We start from the raw sequence: 11,496 nt of genomic DNA, 5'->3' as shown, positions 1-11,496 counted from the left end.
GAGCTGTAATGTTTTGTCTTAATATCTTCAATGCCTGTGGAATTATAGTGCACAGGAAAATTAACAACCGACAATAACTTTTTTAATACTGATAACACAGTTATGTTACTTTTAATATCAAACCCTCTATCAATAACTGCAGTTTCATCTTAATCCATTCGATATCTTTTAAGTTATGGTTTGCACCTAAAAAATACAGTATGAATTGTCATTAAACTTAAGTTATGCAGTTTACAAGAAACAGACATATCAAAAAAATATACAAAGGCAATACATCCAAAAATACTGATAACTGATGTTTTTCTTTTATTTTGCACTTCCTCTCAAAGTCCTCTATCAATGAACCAAGTTTTAGTTTAATGCATTCAATACTCAGGGAGTTATGCTCTGAACGAGAGGTGACAAATATGCCCCCTATCAATGTTCATTGGGTCATTGTCGACCTGAAATGGCTTGAAGTCACCCGGGGGTGACTAGAAGCGGATTCTTGTCACCCTAGGGTGACTTCAAGTCGATTCATGTCACCCTGGGGTGACTTCAAGCCGACCGGGTGACTAGAATCGGCTTGAAGTCACCCCAGGGTGACATGAATCAGCTTCTAGTCAACCCCGGGTGACTTCAAGCTATTTCAGGTCGACAATGACCCAATGAGCCCTATCAATATATGAAGTTTTAATTTAACGCCGTCAATACTTCCAAAGGTATGCTCCGCACAAGAAGCGGGGCAGAATTAACCCATTTATGCCTAGTGGACTCTCCCATCCTTCTAAATTGGATGAAATTTATTTCCAAAATTAGGGATGTCTTGTATATTTATTTCTATATTTAGCATATTTCTTACAGAAATTACTTTAAGCAAGCAGCGCAGACCCTGATGAGACGCCGCATCATGCGGCGTCTCATCTGGGTCTACGCTGTTTGCCAATGCCCTTTTTCTAGACGCTAGGCATAAATGGGTTAAACACGGAAAGAAGGACGAACGGACGGATGTTGCGATTACTACTTGCCCTCCTTCGGAAGCATACAATCTTTTTATAGTTTACACGCTGCTACATCATACCTTAAACTGAAGAATAGCACAGAGGTATAGTGAAGTTGCAAGTTTTACATCAACTATATCAGTCACCTTATTTAAACTTCACATACTAGATTTGATTTTGTACAAGCTACCGGTATACTTCATATTAAAATGTGCAACTACAGATTTTACACGCATGTAACTTCCTTCTTCGCCATATCATTAACACATGTATCACTTACGTCCGCTTAAATATCTAACTTACTATTGGAATGTTGTCTATTTCAAAAGAAAGGGAAGTTCGTATGTAGCCGTTCGTAAATACAACCAAGCGACGCTGCATGCATGGGTAGCCGGCAAACCCGAAACAGTGATACAAACTTTTAAAGTACGGTATAAGACATTTAATCACAGTTTACGCGTTTAATATACATTTTTATGTTGGAAATAACCGTTTTGACCCGTTGCGATGGTAATTTGATAGCAGGATGAGAACGGCGTTGAACAGACCGTGTAATGAAAGTTATTTTATACCTCAACTTTGATCAGCTACTATATGCTTGCGATATGAATAGATCAACATGGTTCGGTTCATGTCCAAATGTATGTTCACAATTTCACAAATATGGTAGTAAATTAATATAGTAAGTGAAAAACGACAATAACATCATAGAAACCGAGTACAAATTAAAAAGAAAATTACATGAAAATATAAATTACAGTTTTACATTAAAGGGGACTATTTGCGGTTGTTAAACCGAAACTTGACACGTATGTAAAAAATGAATATTCTCACTTAGGAAAAATAAACAAGAATGTTGCAGCAAAATATAATAATGGAATCGATACTAATCGGTAAGGAAACATACATCGCTAAAATTGTTCCGAAAACGGTACGGTTGGGATTAAATGTCTAACTGTTTATTTAAACGAGGCCTATGTGACAAAGAACGTAACCTACTATTTCTATTGCATGCATTGTTTCTTTAAGTGAACCTTGCTTCATAGTTTTCCAAGGCAAAATATTTCTGTTGTATTTGTATTAAACGTTTGTTTTGGTTCAGATGTCTAAGATGTTACTCTTCTGCGCTGTGTTGATATCGACATTAACACTGATCACATCCAATGGTTAAACTTCAGAGGCCGTCGATATCAACGAGTCGTTGCCAATATCTACTAGGTCAAAACCGGTGCCATGGCTTCAAAACGGTCCCCAGTCCTGATATTTTATTTTGACAAATTTGAGCAAGACAATTTTCCTGCACAAACTGCGACGCCATAAGCCAGATTTTATCAAATTCAAAATTAAATAGCTCTTCTGCGATTAGAACAAAATTATATCAGCAATTTTTAACCCGCGTGTTATGTTTTGGACGTTCGAATCAGGCCCCGAAAATCTTATACTGGAGCCTTGGCTATGGTAGTCTGTCCTTCTCCCTGCTTGACACGAAATCCACTGAAATTGATATGGTGGTTCTGGATGTTAAATTTGATGATACAGATTTCTATTCTTGTCTAGTTTGCGTCATTGAAAATGCAATATGCATCGTTTTCTATCTCATTCCAGTCTTTCATTTTTCCGTCGTCGCAATAAAGGGTGCAGTTTTGACAGTTATTACACAAAGACCTTATTACGCATGAACCAGAATACCGTTTCAAATTACGTACATTAATTTTGGTTTATAATTACAACATGCTGCTGTATTTTGGTTGTATTTGCACACATGTATACATGAAATAAATATGTTTCTCTCCTTTATTTGATGTAATTAATATATATATATATATATATATATATATATATATATATATATATATATATATATATATATATATATATATATATATATATATATATATATATATATATATATATATATATATATATATATCTATGAAGCTTATTTGTAAAAATTACGTTGCATATTTTGGCAATATGATCGCATGGCAGAAAAATGATATTCTATGTAAGTAAAACTAACTGTTGTTTATTTATTTAAAGCGGGTATATACGATTTGTCAAATATTTATGAATTTATATAAAATTTGTAAAAACTTATTATATATATATTTCAATATAAATAAAAATAAAAGTTAAGAAGAACATGTGTCGAAAAATGCGAAATAAGCCAGATATTTAATTCTGAAATTGAAAACGGCTGTACAGCCGAATTCGCCAGCATGTATACCATACATGTACGATGTGAATCTAAACTTAGTTTAACGGTTTATTTGAATTCCTGCAACGATATCTATTCATACGACACACGAACACTAACTCTGATCCTAATACAAAGATGAATGCTTCTGTTATTGTAGGAAAATATGTACGTCACAATCGGCTCGGGGCGCTAATTTGTCTTTGCTGCATTTTATGAAATTCGGCTTTAATGTATAATTGTTCTTGCCTATATATGGTTATTGTAACATATTTTATCAATATATTACAATTTAACACATATAAAAAATCGTATATACCCGCTTTAATTATACACTTTTAACTGACAAATCGTGCTTTTACAAACGATATTTATAGGAACCTGATATATTGTAATGGGATTTTTTTATAGGCTCGTATCTAGTTTCATATTAAGGACGCACTCCGAAAATGCAATGATTTTTGATGACAACACTATTGAAATGAACTTCTCACAAGAATAAACATGCAAATTGTGTGTTAAAATGCTCTAGATATATTGTATACGATGCAAAAATTTAAAATTGTAATCAAAGACACGGCAGTTTGGCATAGCTAGTGTGTTTATCTTATGTTTACACATATGATCAATTAATTGCATCTAATAAAATGTTAAACAATAAATGGCATATTAAAATTGTGAACACAAGCAAAAGTGGCTCAATACTAACATTTTGAACCGTATCAAGGCCTCTGAAACACCATGGACATCGATAAGTGCACTTGAGTGAGACTTAGCCGAATATATATTGACTTTAAAATTACTTTTCACCAAAACCTAGTACAAAAATTAATAAAAATCCATTCGACAATAATGGCGGTGTCCTTAATTCTTCCGTCTGAACTCACTTGTCGTAACTCATTTACAAGAGCTTGTTTACAGCTATATATACGTATTTATGTGCACGTAGGTGGGACACTGAAATCACACATAACTTTAACCCGCTTGTATATGACTTATCTTTAACCCGCTTGTATATGACTGTTATCTATAACCCGCTTGTATGCAAATACCGCTGAAGTCATGCAATATCAAGCATGATAAAATTCAGATTTCATGAAAGTAGGTGTATGTCCTGAAATGTGTACTGCTTAAAGTTTTGATTACCTTTCATATATATATAGGTTGTCGCGATTAAACTAGTGAAACGTGAAATTAAGGAGCATTTAACATGCCGGACATCTTAAAACATCAAAGATCAGGTAAATGTTTGTGAATTGTAAAATGAGGCTGTAGATTCCTTGTTTTTAAACCTATGGTGTATTACACAACTGTTGTCAACATGATTACAATGTTAAACGACAAACCAAGTCCCGATTCTCATTCTGTCATTGCGTGCTTTCAGAGTGGAGACTCTTCACATAGCATATAGGGTAAATTGTATGAAAAAAATTGCCCGTTACATGATAAATTGTTCTGAGTTGAAGTATATAAGTTTGACCAGATCGGATCGAATGGACAACGTTTACCTTAAAACGAAACAGTCACATAGATGATACTAACCTGCTCATCTTTCTATGGTATTGTATACTGGGGTATTCTGACCGTGCGTGCAGCCTTAATTTTACGCTATGTGATGCATACTGTTTAACGCAGATTATTTTCATTTAAACATTTTAAAACAACAGTAAAACAGTGAACTATTCCGTACGTGATCTTTTATCAATGTTTAATACGTGTATACCTGTATACATTTTAAGCATTATGTGGTAGCAACCGTTACATAAAAACGGTATTTTGATGTTATGCTAAATAATATAATTATGCATATATACGCATACACTTACAGCAAGAAAGAACTCACAAATATGCTAACAAGGGCATTGTAGTCCTGTTAATAGGTATATGAATAACACATTATAACGAACCGTAAAGTTAGAACAGTGTTAATTCACTAAGGCTTGAAGTCTTTTCTGATGAGAAAAGACAGGCAAGACCCGATATCAATCGTATGTTTTCCATCGATCAGTTCCATCAGCATTAAGGGTATATGCAATTATCGATTAGCGGAGTTTATAGCTGTCTAAATTGAATAAAGTGGAAAATTGCAATTTTTATTTTAACTTATGCTGACGAAACAAAAACATGTGTGCGTGCTGCATATCGGACCTTTGCGTATGACATTACTACTCCTTGAATATTGCGTACCATACGGGAGGGGGCAAGTCGCATAGGTAATCTGGAGGAATTAAGATACATGAATTTAAACATTGTTTTCACTTAGGAACTTATATAATAATTTAAAATAATCAACAAAAAGATCAAAGCTCAAGCATTACAATGCTTTTGTTTGGTTGGTGACGTCGGACTAAATATTTTGTAACGTTGAAGTATAGCTACAAAACGGTTTCTGAATTCGTTAAACAAAAGAAGTAAATACGATTTAAAAGGAATTCGTCACTCATTAACTCACATTATTTTTTCAGGGAGTGATTACCCTCCGCTGGAAGATGGGCGTCTGCGATTCTACAGCATGCAGTTTTGCCCTTACGCCCAAAGAACAAAACTAGTCTTGCTAATGAAGAATATTCCGTACGTAAATACTTCAAATTCGTGCTTGAGCGTACAATAACGTACAATAGCTTGCATGCGTTTTTTCAATTGCAGTTTATTCTTTTACTTGTATTAATATCGAGGATATTTCAACCCTATTACTGGTTTAAATGGTATTCGTGTCAAAAGAGCGTGCATAATGTGTACTATCATCTTTTCTGCTGAAATTATTACATTGAAATACAAAACAACATTGAAAGCAATCGGATCTAGTACTTAAGCACGAAAACATTATTAAGAACACACTATTTTTGACATGTAAAGTGTAATGACTAGTTTTAAATCCAGTTTCTATAAAATGTTAACGGATTTAGTTGTTCTAAAATGAAGCGTGGGCATATCATCTTAAATCGAACGAGAGGCAGTTAGTGCGCACAGGATATTGTTCCAAAAGGAACCGGCTTCGATCCCCGTGGAAGATAAACTTAGTTCCTTAAATTTTGTAAATGCATTTGATTACATTAAAAACGAAAATCTGCGAACAAGTCCATTAAATGCCACTCATAGATACAAGTTAATTCTATTGTGCTGACTTATCCAGCCATGAGACCGTAAACATCCATCTGCAAGACAAGCCTTCCTGGTACCTGGACAGAGTTAACCCCCTTGGCCTCGTCCCTACCATTCAGAAGGGCGACCGAATCGTGTTCGACTCCCAAATTATCAATGACTTTCTGGACGCCACGTACCCGGAAGTGCGACTCGGCCCCTACGACCCCTACCAAGCCGCACAAGAACGGATGCTTCTAGAAATGTGGGGAAAGGTAAAAAAAAATGCATAGTGAACATCGAGAACGTATTGTTGTTTTCTAATAGTTGTTTGGCAATCGCATTGGTTTGTTCACTCGCTTCTTGCTCCTTGCCAAGACTTCCGTGCTCACGTCCAAATCGCCTCATTTTAACTTAGTTTATTGTAACCAGACCAACCGGATGGTAATTTGTTTCAATTTCAAAAGTCAGCATATTAGCACAATCGAAAGTACGGTTCAAAATAAGCCCCGTATTCGTGTATAGTTTGGCAAAATGACAATACAAAAACAAAAAGTAATAGATTAACAAAAGATTGCATACATCATATCCGAACAAGTAAAATAACACTCCTGACTTAGGAGATATAAAATATTAAAGTTTCTATTTGTTTTTCCTGCGCCGATTTACTTGTACGATTTTTGAAAGTTCATATATTTTTTTAAATAAATATCCGTTTAATAAGTGTTGGTAGATGGTAACTTATATGCGAGTTTACAGTCTAAAAAGTGTTAACTGTGTTATAAAACCAAGCATATATTTTAATATGTAAAATCACAGGCAGCAGTATCATAAATTTGCCCCCCCCCCCGGGACCCTACCCCCCCCCCCTCCCCCTGAGCTTACCCCAGGGGTTCCAGATTGTTAAATGTACACCTATTGTGTATGGTTTGACTTTTCAACAACGAAGATTGACAAAAATACACAGTTTGAAAAAATAACCCTCGTATAGATATTATATATACACAAGGTATGAAACGCACTATAGCCTATTGCTGAAAGATTGTGGAACACTGGACGTGACCTTTTTCATCGAAAACACACATGTTCCCATGCAGTTGCCGACAAAATCCAACTGGATTCGTTAAAAGATAGTAAAAGCAACGTGATTACACAACTAACCGATCTCCTGCTCGGCTAATAACTTTACTATTCAATTAAATTTGACTTTCTCGCTATATGTCACTCGGTGTTTCATCTACAGATGTACACCATTTTAATTTTATAACGCGTCATCTGGTTGGTTGTTCTCATTGTGTTGGCCAATGATATGGCGTTTTAGAACCGAGTATTCGATCGACAAAATATGACAGCAAAACACAGACATGTAGTAATTTTATTTTCCATTGAATGAATTACCCAGGTATTTCGTTTCCATCGAATGACAATATTATAAAGTTTAGCATACATATGAAAAACATAAACTGCATATTAAGCAAATTGAACTGTCTTTGCGTGCACTCTCTTTACTGGTGATAAGGAGTGATAACAATCTAGCATTTTGTTTTACGTTACTGTAACCAGTGTTTTTTGCCAACCAGCCAGTGCGCATGCGCGGAAAATCCCGAATGTAAACAATAACATTCAACTGGTCTATATAATACCTATACGAGGGTTATTTTTTCAAACTGTGTATTTTGTCAATATTCGTTGTTGACAAGTCAAACCATACACAATAGGTGTACATTTAACAATCTGGGTTAAGCTCGGGGGGAAGGGGGGGGGGGGAGGCGGGTAGGGTCCCGGAGGGGGTGGGGGCAAATTTATGATACTGCTGCCTGTGGGTAAAATAAATGAAATTGAAACTAGAACCTTCAAGTGTTCTATTAAACGACCTTTCGAAAGAACAATAGATCATTCTAGATTAAATTTCCATGTATTTTACCCCGATATGCAGTCTTAAAGTACACGCTTAATATTTATTGACTGTTATATGATTGAGAACAGCCATGCTATCTTAACGGTTTGTGGACATTCGGTTTAATAAACGAAGCCCTGTGCAGATAACGACTAATCATTTAGCTTGTAGATGTAGATGTTTACGATGTAAATCATAATAGCCTCGTTCTAGGAAAACTGGGCGTAACAAGTGTACGTAAAGTGTAATGCCAGATAAGCATGTGCAGACCGCACAGGCTAATCAGTGACGACACTTTCCGCTGTTATTAAATTTTTCATTAAAAAGAAGTGTCTTCTAAACGAAAATTTAGCCTGGGCGAAAAGAATCGTCCCTGATTAGCCTGTGCGGACTGTACAGGCTAATCTGAGACAAGACCTTCGAGTGCTTGCATTCATCAAATTAATCACAAAATACGGCTCAAGTTCACATTTAACCCATTTATGCCTAGCGTCTAAAAAGAAGGCATTGGCAAACAGCGTAGACCCAGATGAGACGCCGCATCATCAGGGTCTGCGCTGTTTGCTTAAAGGAATTTCTGTAAGAAATATTCTAAATATATAGACATAAATATACGAGACATCCCTAATTTTGGAAATAAATTGATCCAATTTAGAAGGATGAAAGAGTCCACTAGGCATACATGGGTTTAGTTAAGTGATTGCCAACTTTTTCAATGGAAGCAATAATACACAATTCAGTATGTAAACACTAAGAACACTATATTTGAATTTTCATACATCTATTTTGTGTCGAAGTAGAGTGCGTCAAATGCGTAAAAAAATGTCAACGTATTATCAGTGCCAAACCCTACCATATTTTAATGTATATTGCTCCATGTACGGGTCTGCTTATTGAATATTGCATGAAACTTGTTATGGTTGATTTAGATTTCAAACTGAGACAATATTTACTCGTACCAACTTATTTTACGGATCTCATTTTCACGGAATGTTGGCAGCTGAATGGGATCTCCTTCATGCAGACGCACGATTCGTGTACTTAACAACAATGCCAATTCAAATGAATTAATTTTAAATATCTATTCATAAGAAATATTAAAATATGAAGAACTGGACTATACTAGAATAATGCAATAAAGTGTAAAATGTCATATTTTATGAGCCTTACCCTTTTCCCATATACATGGCTTTTGACTCTATCCCCGTGGGTTATTGTTACCCTGGTCCGTATGTTTATTTTTTTATGTTAACATTTTGAGAAAGAATGACCTTAGCCGCGCTGGATACCCGGCTTGTGCTTTCTCTTTTTATGACAATCATTCCTGGAACATTATATTGTAAGTACTTAAAATTTGAGCTACGTGAATAACAAAATCTTCTACAGCACTGCAGTATATTTTCTTCCTATGTGTAACAGTATTAATGTTTGTGATCTAAAATCCCTCTAACTTGAATTCCAAGTACCATAAGTATACGGCGAGAACAAACAAAACTAAAATACGCATTAGTAGAGTACTGATAACTAAACTAAACTCTTTTAAAATCGTAAACACAGTAGGTTACAAATAAAAAAAATCCCTTTACGGTCTATTAGCGCAGATATAGACTCTGAACACAAACGCTTTTTAACCCATTTATGCCTAGTGGACTCTCCCATCCTAAATTTAATCAATGGATGGATGATCAACGTATTTCCCAAATTAGGGATGTCTGGTATATTTATTTCTATATTAAGAATATTTCTTACAGAAACTCCTTTAAGCAAACAGCGCAGGCCCTGATTAGACGCCGCATCATGCGGCGTCTCATCTGGGTCTACGCTGTTTGCCAAGGCCTTTTTTCTAGACGCTAGGCATAAATGGGTTAAGCGCGTGTTTGTTGTCAGTTTTTTTGAGCTTTTTTAACATTAAACTGGGATACAACATGTATAATTTTATTTCCCTTGATATTGTGCACTTATTATAAACATGTTTAACGCATATTTGTTCAGGTTGTCCCTCCATTCTACAAGGCGTTTTTAGCCGCGTCGGACGACAAAGATGCGTACACCCCTCTACTGGAAGAACTCGACAAGTTTGAGTCAAGAATTAAAAACCGGACTTCACCTTATTTTGGAGGTACGCTATGTTTATTAACAATTAAGGGTTAACCCAGCGTTTGCATAGGCGCCATATTACATAGTAGTAGTCATCAAATTTGGCAACCCGTGGACCCGGGGTCGAATTCCAGCAAAGGGAAAAAATCCAAACTTCGTCATATTATTTCTAATTTAGATTATTTCATAGAATTGTTTTGTTTTAATTTTATTTAAAAACAATGAGGACTTTATTAACTTTATCATTTTAGGTGCGAAACCTTCTACGGCCGATGTGAACATTTGGCCGCACGCGTACAGAATACCCCTAATCTTCAGACTGTTTGCGCCGGATGTGACGTTAGATCCAGCAAGGTTTCCGGTGTTCTCGACATGGATGAAGAAAATGGCGGAGATACCTGCGGTGAAGCAGACGGAAATTCCCGACCATGTTTTCAAAGCCTTCATGGTTTCTGTGAAAAATAAGGCAACCGATTACGATATAGGTTTGGAGGAGTGACAAAACTAGGAAAACAATTTAAATTGGGAATTCCTATAAGATGGTGAACAACCACGAACTTTGTCTTCTTCCTATCTATGATTACCCGTTTACATATACACTAGAAATACAGCTAGCAAATATGTTTGTAATTGACTGCCTTGTGTTTGCTTTATTTCGTGTGATTTTCATTTGAGTCGTGACTAAGGGTAGTTACAATGCGGAATGCCTCTGAATCGACTAATTCAGTCGTTTAAGACAAACATTTCATTCATGTACATGCGTGTGTTACTGTATGTTTCTTTTCCCTTTTTTTCTATACAGTGCTTGCCATATTGTTCTCCTCAATACGGTGCTTGGAAATGTAACGTGTTGAGAAAAAAACACGCATTTGTCTTCCTTTGTGTGTTATAAAAAGCTTGGAACACAACACATTCATCAGTTCTTACAAGAACTAAAATATGTAGGCTTACCCCAAAAGAATAGAAAAAACAAAACTCTGTTTGTTAGAAAATCGGAGGAAGATCAAAAGGACCCTGCAGAAGCAAAGTTTAACACGACTTTTTCAGTTGCGGATAATCTTATCAATTTGCTAAAATTCGTTTTCCGAGACTTCAATAAGTCTAGCGTTTCTCCTGTTGATAAAGATGTGTTGAAGTAGCCTTTGTTAGGCTTTACATCGCTTTTCTTGCATAACAGCAATACATGAAGATTTCCTCCTATATTGTTAATGTTGTTGATAATGATAAATCGCATAAAAAGACTA

At 35.6% G+C, this 11,496-nt stretch overlaps 1 protein-coding gene across 1 annotated transcript; it reads left to right on the top strand.

The window, feature by feature from the left end:
- Positions 1-4,248: 4,248 nt before the first annotated feature.
- LOC127845100 (pyrimidodiazepine synthase-like) lies at positions 4,249-11,496 on the top strand. The gene is made up of 5 exons (XM_052375798.1): positions 4,249-4,418; positions 5,643-5,748; positions 6,311-6,533; positions 10,148-10,274; positions 10,504-11,496. The coding sequence occupies exons 1-5, from the start codon at positions 4,388-4,390 to the stop codon at positions 10,749-10,751; spliced, it is 735 nt and encodes a 244-aa protein (XP_052231758.1). The 5' UTR covers positions 4,249-4,387; the 3' UTR covers positions 10,752-11,496.

The sequence above is a fragment of the Dreissena polymorpha genome, chromosome 9, assembly GCF_020536995.1.
Source record: "Dreissena polymorpha isolate Duluth1 chromosome 9, UMN_Dpol_1.0, whole genome shotgun sequence".
NCBI classification, from domain to species: Eukaryota; Metazoa; Mollusca; class Bivalvia; order Myida; family Dreissenidae; genus Dreissena; species Dreissena polymorpha.
The sequence above is the reverse complement of the archived record's forward strand: the minus strand, read 5'-3'. Positions and strand labels throughout refer to the sequence as shown.

Excerpts from the sequence above, each read along its gene's own strand:
- LOC127845100 (XM_052375798.1), top strand. The coding sequence starts at position 4,388 with ATGCCGGACATCTTAAAACATCAAAGATCAG. Across the intron at positions 5,749-6,310 it reads TTGCTAATGAAGAATATTCC|CCATGAGACCGTAAACATCC; the intron begins GTACGTAAATAC and ends TGACTTATCCAG. Across the intron at positions 10,275-10,503 it reads GACTTCACCTTATTTTGGAG|GTGCGAAACCTTCTACGGCC; the intron begins GTACGCTATGTT and ends TTATCATTTTAG.